Source organism: Pseudophryne corroboree, chromosome 6 (genome assembly GCF_028390025.1).
Source record: "Pseudophryne corroboree isolate aPseCor3 chromosome 6, aPseCor3.hap2, whole genome shotgun sequence".
Classification (NCBI taxonomy): domain Eukaryota; kingdom Metazoa; phylum Chordata; class Amphibia; order Anura; family Myobatrachidae; genus Pseudophryne; species Pseudophryne corroboree.
Window position 1 is genome coordinate 639,249,683 of NC_086449.1, and position 21,732 is coordinate 639,271,414.

A 21,732-nucleotide genomic window follows, 5' to 3' on the forward strand; every position below is an offset into this window, starting at 1 on the left:
ACTGCTTGTAAATAATTCCAGGCACTCCCTCCTTTTGTGCTGGTAACACTTGCTAATCAAGCCTTTCATTATTTCTTATAGTGGTAGCGCCACCTACTGTTTGGTAAAGGGTAAATCACTGTGTTATTAAAAAAATGTAAAAAAATAATAGTACACAGACAACAGGCCTAATGATTCTGCTGCCTGAGACTGCAACTAACACAATACCCTTTACTTTTTCATTATAATTGTTAGCACATTTAAAAGTAATTTCACTGCTTATTTCTCCTCATTCCTACTCATCATTGTAAGGGGATCCGGTCTGAAGATCGACACTGTCTAGGTCAACAATGTTTAGGTCGACCACTATAGGTCGACAAGGTTTCTAGGTCGACAGGTCAAAAGTTCGACATGAGTTTTTTGGTTTGTTTTTTTTTAAAACTTTTTCATACTTAACGATCCACGTGGACTATGATTGGAACGGTAACGCGTACCGAGTAAAGCGGTAGTGGAGCGAGGCACCTTGCCCGAAGCATGGCGAGGGGACACTGTACACTAATTGGGGTTCCTGGTCACTCTACGAAGAAAACGGCACACACAAAAAAAAACCTCATGTTGACCTTTTGACCTGTCGACCTAGCACATGTCGACCTAGAAACCCTGTTGACCTTCCAACCCTGTCGACCTATAGTGGTCGACCTAAACATTGTCAACCTAGACACTGTCGATCTAATGATCCACACCCATTGTAAGTGCACTTTTAAGTCTTGGCTAATCTCAAACTGTACATTTCATTTTTAGGACAGAGTTTAACAACTGTATCTTCTAAACGCAACCTGCACATCTAGTCTGTATGTGCAAAAGAATGAAAAACTGTTTTTCTCCTGCAGATCCCCTGTAACAGTGGACAGTACTACAAGTGAGGCTGAGAAAGAATGTGCAGCCAGAGGGAGAGGCAAGTCTATGGAAGAGATAGGGACTACAGACAAAGTAAGGCTGTCCGTGCTGAGTCAAAGCACAGATCAGCTATACCACATTGCAGGCCCTGCACTAGTACCACGGCTGGAAAATACAAGCAGCACAGCTGTGGTCCATCAAGACAAGCTGAAGGCCAACACTGAGAATGATTCAGGAAAGGATCTGAGAAAAACAAGTAAAGAGGATTTGCTGATGCCTCCTAGATTAGATGTTGCAAAGTTTGTGCAAGAGAGACAGTCCAGGTCCCAGAGAGCAAGTCCTTTCTCTCACACAGATAATTCCGGCTTCTCTCATCCTTCCCAGCTTCACACTAGTGCTGCCGAGCAACCACACACTTTCCAAACGGATGATGAGGTTTTCTCACAGCCCATCAGCATGGAAGATGCTTGTAGAATGAACCCTATGGAGCAGGAGAGTAACAGAAACTGTGTATCTAATGCTGAGGAGGCTCTGCAGTCTCATAATACTTTTCCTGTCCACTCCCATCTAGAACAGCAAGTCGTGATTGTGCATACACCAAGGTAACAATTGCAGCAATGACACTATTTATAGTGTGTGTGTGTGTGTGTGTGTGTGTGTGTATATATATATATATATATATATATATATATATATATATATATAACAACCAATGTACTCCGGCACTCCAGAAATCCCGCAGGACCGACTTGCTCAGTTGCCTTCCCTTGGGGGGTCACCCCAGGACACGAACAGAGACAAAAAAGGCGGCACTCAGAGTCTTGAAAACAGTATCAAACGTGTATTAAGTGCGATCTACGTTTCGGGGACCACCTCCCCTTCGTCAGGATAACTGCACAAGTGAACAAAACAATCTTAAATAGCAATGAACTTACCCCCTTGTCAGATTCCCCACGCCCGTTCTCCCCTGGCCACGCCACTCGGGCGTCCCGTCCGGCGTCACTGTTCACTCCGGCGGAACCGGAAGTGACGTCGCGGCTCCCTCCTGTGTGACCATGGAGACGCTAAACAACAATAAAGACATGTGTAAAAACCATCGTGTCTAGCAGTAAGACTGTAGCATGAGCTGCAATACAGATAAAGTGCACCTAGATGATAGCATAACAATTCATAATCGTGCTAACCAATCTAAAATGTTTGTTAAAAATGACCATTACAATTATTTAAAAGAACAGTGTCACAATTTCCATATATACACCTTCATGTGCACAGTAAATTAAAACTCGGCAAGTGTGGGCGATGGCATCACGGTACGCCTGGATCACTGGATATAGATGATCAGTGCCACTTTGGTCCTTCCATGTAATTAATTAATTAACATCCTGCACTAACACCTTTACGGGCCTCCTAATAAAGCTAGCCCTCAAGGGGCAAGGAGTATCCTGCTACATCATAGAGGACATCTTATGATTCTGAAAAATTATAACAAATTGTGAAAAATTATAAAAAATTAATGAGGCCCAAACTCTCGTTGAGCCCACCTGGTTTGAGTGTATTGAGCCTATGTATCCACATAGACTCAAGCTGCAGCAATTTTTTGCCCCTGTTGCCCCCTCGAGGGGACTCAGGGACATGATCAATGATACGATGTTTAAACGTAGCCATGCTGTGCCTATGTTCCAGAAAATGCTTGGCTACTGGCTACTCCCCATCCCCAGATGCCAGCGCGTTTCTAATGGCAAGCCTGTGTTGCGCCATCCTCACCTTAAATTGGCATTCAGTTTTGCCAATATAGTAACGCCCACATGAGCAAATGATGGCATAAACCACGAATTTCGAAGTACACGTGAGGGGCCATCTGATGTTAAATTTCTTACCCGAATAGGGATGTGAGATGCTGTCTCCAGGGGACATGTGGGTACACGTAGTGCATCCTGAGCACTTAAAACAACCATTTTTGCGAGATAAGAAATGCCTGGGAGGAGGTGGCTTAAACCTTGTCATATCAGTTTTAACTAGCCAATCTCTGATATTTCTGCCTCGTGTATAACTAGGCATCACCCTCTTGTCTCGAAAGGATTTTAAGTCTGGGTCTGTGGCCACCAAAGGCCACAATTGACGCAGCTTCTTGGCACTTTGCTCACTCTGTGTACTAAATTCTGTGATCCATGGAATGACTTTGGTCATATCCCGTGCCTGTGTGGGTGATAGTAACTCCTCCCTATTTTTAGCTGCAGCCTTTTGTTTGGCTGTTCGGAGGAGGTCGCGTGGGTAACCTCTTTCAGCGAACCTCTGCTCCATTTCCTCCAGTTGTACCTCTCTCACCTTAGTGTTACTGTTAACCCTACAGACCCTGAGGAACTGGGAGTATGGCAAGCCCTGTAACGTAGGTTTAGGGTGAAAACTGTCAAATCTCAAAAGCGTATTCCGATCTGACGGTTTTTTATACAGGCTCGTTTCCAATCTCCCATCTCCAAGAGTCAGCTGGATGTCCAAGAAACATATCTCGGTTTTACTGTGGCTCATGGTCAATTTCACGGGGCTATCTGTGGAATTGTGCGCTGTTACAAGATCACAAAGATCCTGTACTTCACCTCTCCACAACACTAACAGATCATCTATATATCTGTAGTAGATGAACAATCTGTGAGCAATTGAAGAGTTGGTGAAAAATAATGCCCGCTCAACCTCCCACATATAAGCATTGGCGAACGAGGGTGCCACGGCCGACCCCATGGCACACCCCGTTCGCTGTCTGTAATAGACACCGTCAAAAATGAAAAAATTATGTGACAAGGTGAAACGCAATAATGAAATGAAAAAATCTATGTCAGGACCTGTGTATGCACTATTGCCTGTGATCAACTGCCTCACTGCTTGTAAGCCCTGTTCGTGCGGTATGCACGTGTACAGGCTTGTAACATCTATGGTGGCCAATGTGACATCCTCTGGAACTTGATCTATCACTAGCAACCTCTTTAATAGCATACTCGAATCTTTCAAATGGGTAAAAGTACCCTGCACACAGGGCTGTAAATATGCATCAAGATATATAGCTAGAGGCTCACACAGAGAACCCCGGGCAGAGATGATATCATCTCTGCCCGGGGTTCTCTGTGTGAGCCTCTAGCTATATATCTTGATGCATATTTACAGCCCTGTGTGCAGGGTACTTTTACCCATTTGAAAGATTCGAGTATGCTATTAAAGAGGTTGCTAGTGATAGATCAAGTTCCAGAGGATGTCACATTGGCCACCATAGATGTTACAAGCCTGTACACGTGCATACCGCACGAACAGGGCTTACAAGCAGTGAGGCAGTTGATCACAGGCAATAGTGCATACACAGGTCCTGACATAGATTTTTTTCATTTCATTATTGCGTTTCACCTTGTCACATAATTTTTTCATTTTTGACGGTGTCTATTACAGACAGCGAACGGGGTGTGCCATGGGGTCGGCCGTGGCACCCTCGTTCGCCAATGCTTATATGTGGGAGGTTGAGCGGGCATTATTTTTCACCAACTCTTCAATTGCTCACAGATTGTTTATCTACTACAGATATATAGATGATCTGTTAGTGTTGTGGAGAGGTGAAGTACAGGATCTTTGTGATCTTGTAACAGCGCACAATTCCACAGATAGCCCCGTGAAATTGACCATGAGCCACAGTAAAACCGAGATATGTTTCTTGGACATCCAGCTGACTCTTGGAGATGGGAGATTGGAAACGAGCCTGTATAAAAAACCGTCAGATCGGAATACGCTTTTGAGATTTGACAGTTTTCACCCTAAACCTACGTTACAGGGCTTGCCATACTCCCAGTTCCTCAGGGTCTGTAGGGTTAACAGTAACACTAAGGTGAGAGAGGTACAACTGGAGGAAATGGAGCAGAGGTTCGCTGAAAGAGGTTACCCACGCGACCTCCTCCGAACAGCCAAACAAAAGGCTGCAGCTAAAAATAGGGAGGAGTTACTATCACCCACACAGGCACGGGATATGACCAAAGTCATTCCATGGATCACAGAATTTAGTACACAGAGTGAGCAAAGTGCCAAGAAGCTGCGTCAATTGTGGCCTTTGGTGGCCACAGACCCAGACTTAAAATCCTTTCGAGACAAGAGGGTGATGCCTAGTTATACACGAGGCAGAAATATCAGAGATTGGCTAGTTAAAACTGATATGACAAGGTTTAAGCCACCTCCTCCCAGGCATTTCTTATCTCGCAAAAATGGTTGTTTTAAGTGCTCAGGATGCACTACGTGTACCCACATGTCCCCTGGAGACAGCATCTCACATCCCTATTCGGGTAAGAAATTTAACATCAGATGGCCCCTCACGTGTACTTCGAAATTCGTGGTTTATGCCATCATTTGCCCATGTGGGCGTTGCTATATTGGCAAAACTGAATGCCAATTTAAGGTGAGGATGGCGCAACACAGGCTTGCCATTAGAAACGCGCTGGCATCTGGGGATGGGGAGCAGCCAGTAGCCAAGCATTTTCTGGAACATAGGCACAGCATGGCTACGTTTAAACATCGTATCATTGATCATGTCCCTGAGTCCCCTCGAGGGGGCAACAGGGGCAAAAAATTGCTGCAGCTTGAGTCTATGTGGATACATAGGCTCAATACACTCAAACCAGGTGGGCTCAACGAGAGTTTGGGCCTCATTAATTTTTTATAATTTTTCACAATTTGTTATAATTTTTCAGAATCATAAGATGTCCTCTATGATGTAGCAGGATACTCCTTGCCCCTTGAGGGCTAGCTTTATTAGGAGGCCCGTAAAGGTGTTAGTGCAGGATGTTAATTAATTAATTACATGGATGTACCAAAGTGGCACTGATCATCTACATCCAGTGATCCAGGCGTACCGTGATGCCATCGCCCACACTTGCTGAGTTTTAATTTACTGTGCACATGAAGGTGTATATATGGAAATTGTGACACTGTTCTTTTAAATAATTGTAATGGTCATTTTTAACAAACATTTTAGATTGGTTAGCACGATAATGAATTGTTATGCTATCATCTAGGTGCACTTTATCTGTATTGCAGCTCATGCTACAGTCTTACTGTTAGACACGATGGTTTTTACACATGTCTTTATTGTTGTTTAGCGTCTCCATGGTCACACAGGAGGGAGCCGCGACGTCACTTCCGGTTCCGCCGGAGTGAACAGTGACGCCGGACGGGACGCCCGAGTGGCGTGGCCAGGGGAGAACGGGCGTGGGGAATCTGACAAGGGGTAAGTTCATTGCTATTTAAGATTGTTTTGTTCACTTGTGCAGTTATCCTGACGAAGGGGAGGTGGTCCCCGAAACGTAGATCGCACTTAATACACGTTTGATACTGTTTTCAAGACTCTGAGTGCCGCCTTTTTTGTCTCTGTTCCTATATATATATATATATATATATATATATATATATATATATATAGTCAGCACATTAGGCAACTACAAGTTATTTGTCAGCAACGACAGTAGTTAGTTGGGAGATTTAGTATATACTTGCCTACTCTCCAGGAATGGACAGGAAACTCCCAAAAATTTGGTGAATCTTCCGGCCCCCCGGGAAAATAAGGAAGCCTCCCGGATCCACCTGCACCCAGCCAGACCCTTACCGAGTAAAGTGGGTGGACCGTGTCATCGCAGCCACTCCCCTCGCTGTACAATGCTTGTAATCTCTGCATTGCATAGCAGGGAGGTGGGGCTACAGTGACTCGATAGCACAGCCACGCCCCCCATCTAGCATTTCTTGTTGTGGCACACCCCCTCCCCGCCCCCTATTTGAAGCTACACCCCGTGCTGACCTGGCTGCCCCTTCTGCAGGAATTAGTTTCCATCACTGTAGGGTGCCCACTTTTCACATTCAATACATAGGACAGAAAGGACTCTGTGGGGAAATTTGTAATTCTAGATTTTCACAACAAAGCTCAGTAGTTAGGGTGTGAAATGTGTCCAAAATATTTATTTGGTAATATTATTTACACATGTGGCATATTAAATACATATGTTTGTTCCTAACATCCTTTGAAAGTGTGCAGTCTCAGCACAAGCTTAGATTGAAAACTTTCTTAAGCTGGGTACACACTAGAAGATATGTCGCCCGATTCCACAGATTGGAGCGACATATCGAGTACATCGTCTAGTGTATACCCATGCTGTGCACACTTGCACTTTCTGCAGCAGGGCTGGCGGAGAATGTCGCTAGCGATGACACAATACGTGTGGCTCCCCCGTCGGACTTGGCATCGTCAAGTATGTATGCACTTTCCACATGCTGCGTCCCCTCGCCCGTCTGATCGGCTGGGTACACACGACTTCTAGTGTGTACCCAGCTTTAGTCTAAGCTGCTCAGATATACAACATACGTGTTTTACGTGTATTATACTGTATTGTCTTTCATATTTTTCTCGTTATACTGAAGTTTTGTCACTTCATACTTGATTGTGTAATTTCTTTATTGGCCTCTGTAGTGACTTGTGATTGTTTCTTTAAGCTTGGATGACAGTGGGAAAGATCTTCCAGGGTGTGATAATGAAGGGAGAACTGAGACAGATGACCCTACTGAGGGTCCAGCAGTCAGTGAGCCCCCTGTTCCTACAGTAGAAGATTTTGGTGCAACAAGTGAAATGAGAGAATCTTCAGAAGTTCGGTCAGCGACTATTCCTTGGCATGAACAGATAAATCATAACCCAGGCAATGAGCTGAATGGCACACAAACAACCAGCTCCTGTTTTGGCTATGATACGCACAATGGGAGCGATGAAGCTTCTGGGCAGGAACTGGAGGCCAGCATGGAGAAACAAGGTGACCCAGCCAAAGAAGTCCTGAGCTCACTGAGATCATCTGCAGAGGAAAGACACATGGAGCTAGTTAGAGAGATCATTTCCCAAGACAAGTCTCTGGTTGATATTCTTAAACCCCTTCCTGTAAGGGAATCTGCCATCAATCTAATGAAAAGCCTCTTCCCTGTGGACATTTCAAGAAGGGAAAAGTGCAGAAATAGAGCACTAACCAAAGACAAGTGAGTAGATTAAAAAATACATCTTTACTAATGGTTTTATTTATACCAGCAGGTTTTTTTTTTAGTCAACAGCAGCCAGATCCTTTCTGTGTTTAAAATATAATGCTTGTCAGAAATTAATATGAATGCTAAAACAAATATGAAAGGTTTATAAATGTCCCCTGATTTAAATGATCCATTTAATCTTCTTTTACAGAGGATATTTTAGAATTATTATTATTTTTATTTATTTTTATTTCTGAAGGAAAGCCCTTCATTTGTAGATTTTGGAGTGTAACAGAAGGGATAATATACCGCCTATCGTACTAGATAACGTTATTAGATGTGTTTATATGAAAAACCTGAAGATAAAGGGCCTAATTCAGAGTTGACCGCAGCAGCAAATTTGTTAGCAGTAGGGCAAAACCATTTGCACTGCAGGGGGGGGGGGCAGAAATAACGTGCATAGAGAGTTAGATTTGGGTGGGGTGTGTTCAAACTGAAATCTAAATTGCAGTGTAAAAATAAAGCAGCCAGTATTTACCCTGCACAGAAACAAAATAACCCACCCAAATCTAACTCTCTCTACACGTTATATCTGCCCCCCCTGCCCCACATGGTTTTGCCAAACTGCTAACAAATTTGCTGCTGCAATCAACTATGAATTACCCCCAAAGTCTGAACCTTGAGTGGATGGTATCCGGACTCCAGGTCGACAACAAAAAGGTCGACACACCATAGGTCGACGCCAATTGGTCGACACACCTTAGGTCGACGTGGAAAAGGTCGACAGGAACAAGGTCAACATGGAAAAAGGTCGACATGAGTTTTTCACAATTTTTTTTGTTTTTGGAACCTTTTCATACTTAACGATCCACGTGGACTACGATTGGAACGGTAATCTGTGCCGAGCGGAGCGAAGGCACCATGCCCGAAGCATGGCGAGCGAAGCGGTGCACTAATTGGGGTTCCCGGTCACTCTCCAAAGAAAACGACACCAAAAAAAACATAAAAAACTCATGTCGACCTTTTTCCATGTCGACCTGTTCCTGTCGACCTTTTGTCCATGTCGACCTTTTGTCCATGTCGACCTAAGGTGTGTCGACCAATTGGAGTCGACCTAAGGTGTGTCGACCTTTTTGTTGTCGACCTGGAGTCCCAGACCTGAGTGGATGAAATAATTAAAACCATTTGACCCATACTACCTCCTGTGGCCACACATGCTCTGCTTTTAACCATACTACCCTCTGCCCTGACTGTGTAGTGGCCACAAATGTTCTGATTTGACCCATACTACCCCCTGCCCTGACTGTGTGCAGTGGCCACGCATGTTCTGATTTGACCCATACTACCCCCTACCCTGACTGTGTGTAGTGGACACACATGCGCTGATTTGACCCATACTACCCCCTGCCCTGACTGTGTGTGTAGTGGCCACGCATGTCCTGATTTGACCCATACTACCCCCTACCCTGACTGTGTGTAGTGGACACACATGCGCTGATTTGACCCATACTACCCCCTGCCCTGACTGTGTGTAGTGGCCACACATGTTCTGAGTTGACCCATACTACCCCCTGCCCAGACTGTGTGTAGTGGCCACACATGCTCTGAATTGACCCATACTACCCCCTGCCCTGACTGTGTGTAGTGGGCACGAATGTTCTGATTTGACCCATACTACCCTCTGCCCTGACTATGTGTAGTGGACACACATGCGCTGATTTGACCCATACTACCCTCTGCCCCGACTGTGTGTAGTGGCCACACATGCGCTGATTTAACCCATACTACCCTCTGCCCTGACTGTGTGTAGTGGCCACGAATGTTCTGATTTGACCCATACTACCCTCTGCCCTGACTGTGTGTAGTGGCCACGCATGTCCTGATTTGACCCATACTACCCCCTGCCCTGACTGTGTGTAGTGGACACACATGCGCTGATTTGACCCATACTACCCTCTGCCCTGACTGTATGTAGTGGCCACGAATGTTCTGATTTGACCTATACTACCCCCTGCCCTGACTGTGTGTAGTGGGCACGAATGTTCTGATTTGACCCATACTACCCTCTGCCCTGACTGTATGTAGTGGCCACGAATGTTCTGATTTGACCCATACTACCCCCTGCCCCGACTGTGTGTAGTGGCCACACATGCTCTGAATTGACCCATACTACCCCCTGCCCTGACTGTGTGTAGTGGGCACGAATATTCTGATTTGACCCATACTACCCTCTGCCCTGACTATGTGTAGTGGACACACATGCGCTGATTTGACCCATACTACCCTCTGCCCCGACTGTGTGTAGTGGCCACACATGCGCTGATTTAACCCATACTACCCTCTGCCCTGACTGTGTGTAGTGGCCACGAATGTTCTGATTTGACCCATACTACCCTCTGCCCTGACTGTGTGTAGTGGCCACAAATGTTCTGATTTGACCCATACTACCCCCTGCCCTGACTGTGCAGTGGCCACACATGCGCTGATTTGAACCATATCCCCTGCCCTGACTGTGTGTAGTGGCCACACATGCTCTGAATTGACCCATACTACCCCCTGCCCTGACTGTGTAGTGGACACGCATGCTCTGATTTGACCCATACTACCCCCTGCCCTGACTTTGTGTAGTGGCCACACATGCTCTGAATTGACCCATACTACCCCCTGCCCTGACTGTGTGTAGTGGGCACAAATGTTCTGATTTGACCCATACTACCCTCTGCCCTGACTATGTGTAGTGGACACACATGCGCTGATTTGACCCATACTACCCTCTGCCCCGACTGTGTGTAGTGGCCACACATGCGCTGATTTAACCCATACTACCCTCTGCCCTGACTGTGTGTAGTGGCCACGAATGTTCTGATTTAACCCATACTACCCTCTGCCCTGACTGTGTGTAGTGGCCACGCATGTCCTGATTTGACCCATACTACCCCCTGCCCTGACTGTGTGTAGTGGCCACAAATGTTCTGATTTGACCCATACTACCCCCTGCCCTGACTGTGCAGTGGCCACACATGCTCTGAATTGACCCATACTACCCCCTGCCCCGACTGTGTATAGTGGCCACACATGCGCTGATTTAACCCATACTACCCTCTGCCCTGACTGTGTGTAGTGGCCACGAATGTTCTGATTTGACCCATACTACCCTCTGCCCTGACTGTGTGTAGTGGCCACGCATGTCCTGATTTGACCCATACTACCCCGTGCCCTGACTGTGTGTAGTGGACACACATGCGCTGATTTGACCCATACTACCCTCTGCCCTGATTGTGTGTAATGGCCACACATGCGCTGATTTGACCCATACTACCCCCTGCCCTGACTGTGTGTAGTGGACACACATGTCCTGATTTGACCCATACTACCCCCTGCCCTGACTGTGTGTAGTGGGCACGAATGTTCTGATTTGACCCATACTACCCTCTGCCCTGACTGTGTGTAGTGGACACACATGCGCTGATTTGACCCATACTACCCCCTGCCCTGACTGTGTGTAGTGGGCACGAATGTTCTGATTTGACCCATACTACCCTCTGCCCTGACTGTATGTAGTGGCCACGAATGTTCTGATTTGACCCATACTACCCTCTGCCCTGACTGTGTGTAGTGACCACTAATGTTCTGAGTTGACCCATACTACCCCCTGCCCCGACTGCGTGTAGTGGCCACACATGCTCTGAATTGACCCATACTACCCCCTGCCCTGACTGTGTGTAGTGGGCACGAATATTCTGATTTGACCCATACTACCCTCTGCCCTGACTATGTGTAGTGGACACACATGCGCTGATTTGACCCATACTACCCTCTGCCCCGACTGTGTGTAGTGGCCACACATGCGCTGATTTAACCCATACTACCCTCTGCCCTGACTGTGTGTAGTGGCCACGAATGTTCTGATTTGACCCATACTACCCTCTGCCCTGACTGTGTGTAGTGGCCACAAATGTTCTGATTTGACCCATACTACCCCCTGCCCTGACTGTGCAGTGGCCACACATGCGCTGATTTGAACCATATCCCCTGCCCTGACTGTGTGTAGTGGCCACACATGCTCTGAATTGACCCATACTACCCCCTGCCCTGACTGTGTAGTGGACACGCATGCTCTGATTTGACCCATACTACCCCCTGCCCTGACTTTGTGTAGTGGCCACACATGCTCTGAATTGACCCATACTACCCCCTGCCCTGACTGTGTGTAGTGGGCACGAATGTTCTGATTTGACCCATACTACCCTCTGCCCTGACTATGTGTAGTGGACACACATGCGCTGATTTGACCCATACTACCCTCTGCCCCGACTGTGTGTAGTGGCCACACATGCGCTGATTTAACCCATACTACCCTCTGCCCTGACTGTGTGTAGTGGCCACGAATGTTCTGATTTGACCCATACTACCCTCTGCCCTGACTGTGTGTAGTGGCCACGCATGTCCTGATTTGACCCATACTACCCCCTGCCCTGACTGTGTGTAGTGGCCACAAATGTTCTGATTTGACCCATACTACCCCCTGCCCTGACTGTGCAGTGGCCACACATGCTCTGAATTGACCCATACTACCCCCTGCCCCGACTGTGTATAGTGGCCACACATGCGCTGATTTAACCCATACTACCCTCTGCCCTGACGGTGTGTAGTGGCCACGAATGTTCTGATTTGACCCATACTACCCTCTGCCCTGACTGTGTGTAGTGGACACACATGTGCTGATTTGACCCATACTACCCTCTGCCCTGATTGTGTGTAATGGCCACACATGCGCTGATTTGACCCATACTACCCCCTGCCCTGACTGTGTGTAGTGGACACACATGTCCTGATTTGACCCATACTACCCCCTGCCCTGACTGTGTGTAGTGGGCACGAATGTTCTGATTTGACCCATACTACCCTCTGCCCTGACTGTGTGTAGTGGACACACATGCGCTGATTTGACCCATACTACCCCCTGCCCCGACTGTGTGTAGTGGCCACGAATGTTCTGATTTGACCCATACTACCCCCTGCCCCGACTGTGTGTAGTGGCCACACATGTTCTGATTTGACCCATACTAACCTCTGCCCTGACTGTGTGTAGTGGCCACAAATGTTCTGATTTGACCCATACTACCCCCTGCCCTGACTGTGCAGTGGCCACACATGCTCTGAATTGACCCATACTATCCCCTGCCCTGACTCTGTGTAGTGGGCACGAATGTTCTGATTTGACCCATACTACCCTCTGCCCTGACTGTGTGTAGTGGACACACATGTGCTGATTTGACCCATACTACCCTCTGCCCCGACTGTGTGTAGTGGCCACACATGCGCTGATTTAACCCATACTACCCTCTGCCCTGACTGTGTGTAGTGGCCACGAATGTTCTGATTTGACCCATACTACCCTCTGCCCTGACTGTGTGTAGTGGCCACGCATGTCCTGATTTGACCCATACTACCCCCTGCCCTGACTGTGTGTAGTGGACACACATGCGCTGAGTTGACCCATACTACCCTCTGCCCTGACTGTATGTAGTGGCCACGAATGTTCTGATTTGACCCATACTACCCCCTGCCCTGACTGTGTGTAGTGGGCACGAATGTTCTGATTTGACCCATACTACCCTCTGCCCTGACTGTATGTAGTGGCCACGAGTGTTCTGATTTGACCCATACTACCCTCTGCCCTGACTGTGTGTAGTGACCACGAATGTTCTGAGTTGACCCATACTACCCCCTGCCCCGACTGTGTGTAGTGGCCACACATGCTCTGAATTGACCCATACTACCCCCTGCCCTGACTGTGTGTAGTGGGCACGAATGTTCTGATTTGACCCATACTACCCTCTGCCCTGACTATGTGTAGTGGACACACATGCGCTGATTTGACCCATACTACCCTCTGCCCCGACTGTGTGTAGTGGCCACACATGCGCTGATTTAACCCATACTACCCTCTGCCCTGACTGTGTGTAGTGGCCACGAATGTTCTGATTTGACCCATACTACCCTCTGCCCTGACTGTGTGTAGTGGCCACAAATGTTCTGATTTAACCCATACTACCCCCTGCCCTGACTGTGCAGTGGCCACACATGCACTGATTTGAACCATATCCCCTGCCCTGACTGTGTGTAGTGGCCACACATGCTCTGAATTGACCCATACTACCCCCTGCCCTGACTGTGTAGTGGACACACATGCTCTGATTTGACCCATACTACCCCCTGCCCTGACTTTGTGTAGTGGCCACACATGCTCTGAATTGACCCATACTACCCCCTGCCCTGACTGTGTGTAGTGGGCACGAATGTTCTGATTTGACCCATACTACCCTCTGCCCTGACTATGTGTAGTGGACACACATGCGCTGATTTGACCCATACTACCCTCTGCCCCGACTGTGTGTAGTGGCCACACATGCGCTGATTTAACCCATACTACCCTCTGCCCTGACTGTGTGTAGTGGCCACGCATGTCCTGATTTGACCCATACTACCCTCTGCCCCGACTGTGTGTAGTGGCCACACATGCGCTGATTTAACCCATACTACCCCCTGCCCTGACTGTGCAGTGGCCACACATGCTCTGAATTGACCCATACTACCCCCTGCCCCGACTGTGTATAGTGGCCACACATGCGCTGATTTAACCCATACTACCCTCTGCCCTGACTGTGTGTAGTGGCCACGAATGTTCTGATTTGACCCATACTACCCTCTGCCCTGACTGTGTGTAGTGGCCACGCATGTCCTGATTTGACCCATACTACCCCGTGCCCTGACTGTGTGTAGTGGACACACATGCGCTGATTTGACCCATACTACCCTCTGCCCTGATTGTGTGTAATGGCCACACATGCGCTGATTTGACCCATACTACCCCCTGCCCTGACTGTGTGTAGTGGACACACATGTCCTGATTTGACCCATACTACCCCCTGCCCTGACTGTGTGTAGTGGGCACGAATGTTCTGATTTGACCCATACTACCCTCTGCCCTGACTGTGTGTAGTGGACACACATGCGCTGATTTGACCCATACTACCCCCTGCCCTGACTGTGTGTAGTGGGCACGAATGTTCTGATTTGACCCATACTACCCTCTGCCCTGACTGTATGTAGTGGCCACGAATGTTCTGATTTGACCCATACTACCCTCTGCCCTGACTGTGTGTAGTGACCACTAATGTTCTGAGTTGACCCATACTACCCCCTGCCCCGACTGTGTGTAGTGGCCACACATGCTCTGAATTGACCCATACTACCCCCTGCCCTGACTGTGTGTAGTGGGCACGAATATTCTGATTTGACCCATACTACCCTCTGCCCTGACTATGTGTAGTGGACACACATGCGCTGATTTGACCCATACTACCCTCTGCCCCGACTGTGTGTTGTGGCCACACATGCGCTGATTTAACCCATACTACCCTCTGCCCTGACTGTGTGTAGTGGCCACGAATGTTCTGATTTGACCCATACTACCCTCTGCCCTGACTGTGTGTAGTGGCCACAAATGTTCTGATTTGACCCATACTACCCCCTGCCCTGACTGTGCAGTGGCCACACATGCGCTGATTTGAACCATATCCCCTGCCCTGACTGTGTGTAGTGGCCACACATGCTCTGAATTGACCCATACTACCCCCTGCCCTGACTGTGTAGTGGACACGCATGCTCTGATTTGACCCATACTACCCCCTGCCCTGACTTTGTGTAGTGGCCACACATGCTCTGAAATGACCCATACTACCCCCTGCCCTGACTGTGTGTAGTGGGCACGAATGTTCTGATTTGACCCATACTACCCTCTGCCCTGACTATGTGTAGTGGACACACATGCGCTGATTTGACCCATACTACCCTCTGCCCCGACTGTGTGTAGTGGCCACACATGCGCTGATTTAACCCATACTACCCTCTGCCCTGACTGTGTGTAGTGGCCACGAATGTTCTGATTTGACCCATACTACCCTCTGCCCTGACTGTGTGTAGTGGCCACGCATGTCCTGATTTGACCCATACTACCCCCTGCCCTGACTGTGTGTAGTGGCCACAAATGTTCTGATTTGACCCATACTACCCCCTGCCCTGACTGTGCAGTGGCCACACATGCTCTGAATTGACCCATACTACCCCCTGCCCCGACTGTGTATAGTGGCCACACATGCGCTGATTTAACCCATACTACCCTCTGCCCTGACTGTGTGTAGTGGCCACGAATGTTCTGATTTGACCCATACTACCCTCTGCCCTGACTGTGTGTAGTGGCCACGCATGTCCTGATTTGACCCATACTACCCCCTGCCCTGACTGTGTGTAGTGGACACACATGCGCTGATTTGACCCATACTACCCTCTGCCCTGATTGTGTGTAATGGCCACACATGCGCTGATTTGACCCATACTACCCCCTGCCCTGACTGTGTGTAGTGGACACACATGTCCTGATTTGACCCATACTACCCCCTGCCCTGACTGTGTGTAGTGGGCACGAATGTTCTGATTTGACCCATACTACCCTCTGCCCTGACTGTGTGTAGTGGACACACATGCGCTGATTTGACCCATACTACCCCCTGCCCCGACTGTGTGTAGTGGCCACGAATGTTCTGATTTGACCCATACTACCCCCTGCCCCGACTGTGTGTAGTGGCCACACATGTTCTGATTTGACCCATACTAACCTCTGCCCTGACTGTGTGTAGTGGCCACAAATGTTCTGATTTGACCCATACTACCCCCTGCCCTGACTGTGCAGTGGCCACACATGCTCTGAATTGACCCATACTATCCCCTGCCCTGACTGTGTGTAGTGGGCACGAATGTTCTGATTTGACCCATACTACCCTCTGCCCTGACTGTGTGTAGTGGACACACATGTGCTGATTTGACCCATACTACCCTCTGCCCCGACTGTGTGTAGTGGCCACACATGCGCTGATTTAACCCATACTACCCTCTGCCCTGACTGTGTGTAGTGGCCACGAATGTTCTGATTTGACCCATACTACCCTCTGCCCTGACTGTGTGTAGTGGCCACGCATGTCCTGATTTGACCCATACTACCCCCTGCCCTGACTGTGTGTAGTGGACACACATGCGCTGAGTTGACCCATACTACCCTCTGCCCTGACTGTATGTAGTGGCCACGAATGTTCTGATTTGACCCATACTACCCCCTGCCCTGACTGTGTGTAGTGGGCACGAATGTTCTGATTTGACCCATACTACCCTCTGCCCTGACTGTATGTAGTGGCCACGAGTGTTCTGATTTGACCCATACTACCCTCTGCCCTGACTGTGTGTAGTGACCACGAATGTTCTGAGTTGACCCATACTACCCCCTGCCCCGACTGTGTGTAGTGGCCACACATGCTCTGAATTGACCCATACTACCCCCTGCCCTGACTGTGTGTAGTGGGCACGAATGTTCTGATTTGACCCATACTACCCTCTGCCCTGACTATGTGTAGTGGACACACATGCGCTGATTTGACCCATACTACCCTCTGCCCCGACTGTGTGTAGTGGCCACACATGCGCTGATTTAACCCATACTACCCTCTGCCCTGACTGTGTGTAGTGGCCACGAATGTTCTGATTTGACCCATACTACCCTCTGCCCTGACTGTGTGTAGTGGCCACAAATGTTCTGATTTGACCCATACTACCCCCTGCCCTGACTGTGCAGTGGCCACACATGCGCTGATTTGAACCATATCCCCTGCCCTGACTGTGTGTAGTGGCCACACATGCTCTGAATTGACCCATACTACCCCCTGCCCTGACTGTGTAGTGGACACACATGCTCAGATTTGACCCATACTACCCCCTGCCCTGACTTTGTGTAGTGGCCACACATGCTCTGAATTGACCCATACTACCCCCTGCCCTGACTGTGTGTAGTGGGCACGAATGTTCTGATTTGACCCATACTACCCTCTGCCCTGACTATGTGTAGTGGACACACATGCGCTGATTTGACCCATACTACCCTCTGCCCCGACTGTGTGTAGTGGCCACACATGCGCTGATTTAACCCATACTACCCTCTGCCCTGACTGTGTGTAGTGGCCACGAATGTTCTGATTTGACCCATACTACCCTCTGCCCTGACTGTGTGTAGTGGCCACGCATGTCCTGATTTGACCCATACTACCCCCTGCCCTGACTGTGTGTAGTGGCCACAAATGTTCTGATTTGACCCATACTACCCCCTGCCCTGACTGTGCAGTGGCCACACATGCTCTGAATTGACCCATACTACCCCCTGCCCCGACTGTGTATAGTGGCCACACATGCGCTGATTTAACCCATACTACCCTCTGCCCTGACTGTGTGTAGTGGCCACGAATGTTCTGATTTGACCCATACTACCCTCTGCCCTGACTGTGTGTAGTGGCCACGCATGTCCTGATTTGACCCATACTACCCCCTGCCCTGACTGTGTGTAGTGGACACACATGCGCTGATTTGACCCATACTACCCTCTGCCCTGATTGTGTGTAATGGCCACACATGCGCTGATTTGACCCATACTACCCCCTGACCTGACTTTGTGTAGTGGCCACGAATGTTCTGATTTGACCCATACTACCCCCTGCCCCGACTGTGTGTAGTGGCCACACATGCTCTGAATTGACCCATACTACCCCCTGCCCTGACTGTGTGTAGTGGGCACGAATGTTCTGATTTGACCCATGCTACCCTCTGCCCTGACTATGTGCAGTGGACACACATGCGCTGATTTTACCCATACTACCCTCTGCCCTGACTGTGTGTAGTGGCCACGAATGTTCTGATTTGACCCATACTACCCTCTGCCCTGACTGTGTGTAGTGGCCACGAATGTTCTGATTTGACCCATACTACCCTCTGCCCTGACTGTGTGTAGTGGCCACGAATGTTCTGATTTGACCCATACTACCCCCTGCCCCCCCCGACTGTGTGTAGTGGCCACACATGCTCTGAATTGACCCATACTACCCCCTGTCCTGACTGTGTGTAGTGGGCACGAATGTTCTGATTTGACCCATACTACCCTCTGCCCTGACTATGTGTAGTGGACACACATGCGCTGATTTGACCCATACTACCCTCTGCCCCGACTGTGTGTAGTGGCCACACATGCGCTGATTTAACCCATACTACCCTCTGCCCTGACTGTGTGTAGTGGCCACGAATGTTCTGATTTGACCCATACTACCCTCTGCCCTGACTGTGTGTAGTGGCCACAAATGTTCTGATTTGACCCATACTACCCCCTGCCCTGACTGTGCAGTGGCCACACATGCGCTGATTTGAACCATATCCCCTGCCCTGACTGTGTGTAGTGGCCACACATGCTCTGAATTGACCCATACTACCCCCTGCCCTGACTGTGTAGTGGACACACATGCTCTGATTTGACCCATACTACCCCCTGCCCTGACTTTGTGTAGTGGCCACGCATGTCCTGATTTGACCCATACTACCCCCTGCCCTAACTGTGTGTAGTGGCCACACATGCGCTGATTTGACCCATACTACCCCCTGCCCTGACTTTGTGTAGTGGCCACACATGCTCTGATTTGACCCATACTACCCTCTGCCCTGACTGTGTGTAATGGCCACACATGCGCTGATTTGACCCATACTACCCTCTGCCCTGACTGTGTGTAGTGGCCACGAATGTTCTGATTTGACCCATACTACCCTCTGCCCTGACTGTGTGTAGTGGCCACACATGCTCTGATTTGACCCATACTACCCCCTGTCCTGACTGTGTGTAATGGCCACACATGTTCTGAATTGACCCATACTACCCCTTGCCCTGACTTTGTGTAGTGGACACACGTGCTGATTTGACCCATACTACCCCCTGCCCTGACTGTGTGTAGTGGACACACATGTCCTGATTTGACCCATACTACCCCCTGCCCTGACTGTGTGTAGTGGGCACGAATGTTCTGATTTGACCCATACTACCCTCTGCCCTGACTGTGTGTAGTGGACACACATGTCCTGATTTGACCCATACTACCCCCTGCCCTGACTGTGTGTAGTGGGCACGAATGTTCTGATTTGACCCATACTACCCTCTGCCCTGACTGTGTGTAGTGGACACACATGCGCTGATTTGACCCATACTACCCCCTGCCCCGACTGTGTGTGGTGGCCACGAATGTTCTGATTTGACCCATACTACCCCCTGCCCCGACTGTGTGTAGTGGCCACACATGTTCTGATTTGACCCATACTAACCTCTGCCCTGACTGTGTGTAGTGGCCACAAATGTTCTGATTTGACCCATACTACCCCCTGCCCTGACTGTGCAGTGGCCACACATGCTCTGAATTGACCCATACTATCCCCTGCCCTGACTGTGCAGTGGCCACACATGCTCTGAATTGACCCATACTATCCCCTGCCCTGACTGTGTGTAGTGGGCACGAATGTTCTGATTTGACCCATACTACCCTCTGCCCTGACTGTGTGTAGTGGACACACATGTGCTGATTTGACCCATACTACCCCTACCCCGACTGTGTGTAGTGGCCACACATGCTCTGAATTGACCCATACTACCCACTACCCCAACTGTGTATAGTGGCCACACATGCTCTGATTTGACCCATACTACCCTCTGCCCTGACTGTGTGTAGTGGCCACACATGCGCTGATTTGACCCATACTACCCCCTGTCCTGACTGTGTGTAGAGGCCACACATGTTCTGAATTGACCCATACTACCCCTTGCCCTGACTGTGTGTAGTGGCCACACATGCGCTGATTTGACCCATACTACCCCCTGTCCTGACTGTGTAGAGGCCACACATGTTCTGAATTGACCCATACTACCCCTTGCCCTGACTTTGTGTAGTGGACACACGTGCTGATTTGACGGGTTCACTACGATATGCCGGTGGTCGGGCTCCCGGCGACCAGCATACCGGCGCCGGGAGCCCGACCGCTGGCTTACCGACAGTGTGGCGAGCGCAAATGAGCCCCTTGCGGGCTCGCTGCGCTCGCCACGCTACGGGCGCCACACTATTTTATTCTCCCTCCAGGGGGGTCATGGACCCCCACGAGGGAGAATAAGTGTCGGTATGCCGGCTGTCGGGATCCCGGCGCCGGTATACTGTGCGCCGGGATCCCGACAGCCGGCATACTGAAGACCACCCGATTTGACCCATACTACCCCCTGCCCTGACTGTGTGTAGTAGGCACACAAGTTCTGAATTGACCCATACTACCTCCTGCCCTGACTGTGTGTAGTGGACACACATGTTCTGAATTGACCCATACTACCCCCTGCCCTGACTGTGTGTAGTGGTCACACATGTTCTGAATTGACCCATACTACCCCCTGCCCTGACTGTGTGTAGTGGTCACACATGTTCTGAATTGACCCATACTACCCCCTGCCCTGACTGTGTGTAGTGGTCACACATGTTCTGAATTGACCCATACTACCCCCTGCCCTGACTGTGTAGTGGCCACACATGCGCTGATTTGAACCATTTCCATTTTAAATGTGATGCTTTTTTTTTTCAACAGGTTGAGTCCTGAGGATATGTCAAAGTTACACTCAAAGGGCATGTTGCTGCTTGAGAAGAGGCATAGCCAGAGGTCGGAAAGAGAATGCCTGGATGACAACACTTTAAAAAAGGTAAATTGCCGTATGGCCTGTGATTCTGGGAATGATTAAGCGCTGACATGAGTAAAATTAGCTACAGAGGAACGCGTCAGTGGATGTGCCAGCTACATTTTTACATTAACACTGTAAACCCACTAATTAGTTAAATATGTGCGACCATTTATAGGTAATTACAATTGATGACTTTCCATACCATGGTTTTT

The 21,732-nt window shown here is 49.1% G+C and overlaps 1 protein-coding gene across 3 annotated transcripts in view; it reads left to right on the forward strand.

The window, feature by feature from the left end:
• SHROOM1 (shroom family member 1) overlaps positions 1–21,732 on the forward strand; it is a 240,837-nt gene that overhangs the window by 153,700 nt on the left and 65,405 nt on the right. For all 3 annotated transcript variants that reach the window (XM_063928169.1, XM_063928168.1, XM_063928167.1), the window contains 3 exons: positions 870–1,478; positions 7,381–7,908; positions 21,430–21,541. In XM_063928169.1, the coding sequence (XP_063784239.1) occupies positions 870–1,478; positions 7,381–7,908; positions 21,430–21,541 (1,249 nt within the window). The remainder of the gene's footprint in view (positions 1–869; positions 1,479–7,380; positions 7,909–21,429; positions 21,542–21,732) is intronic.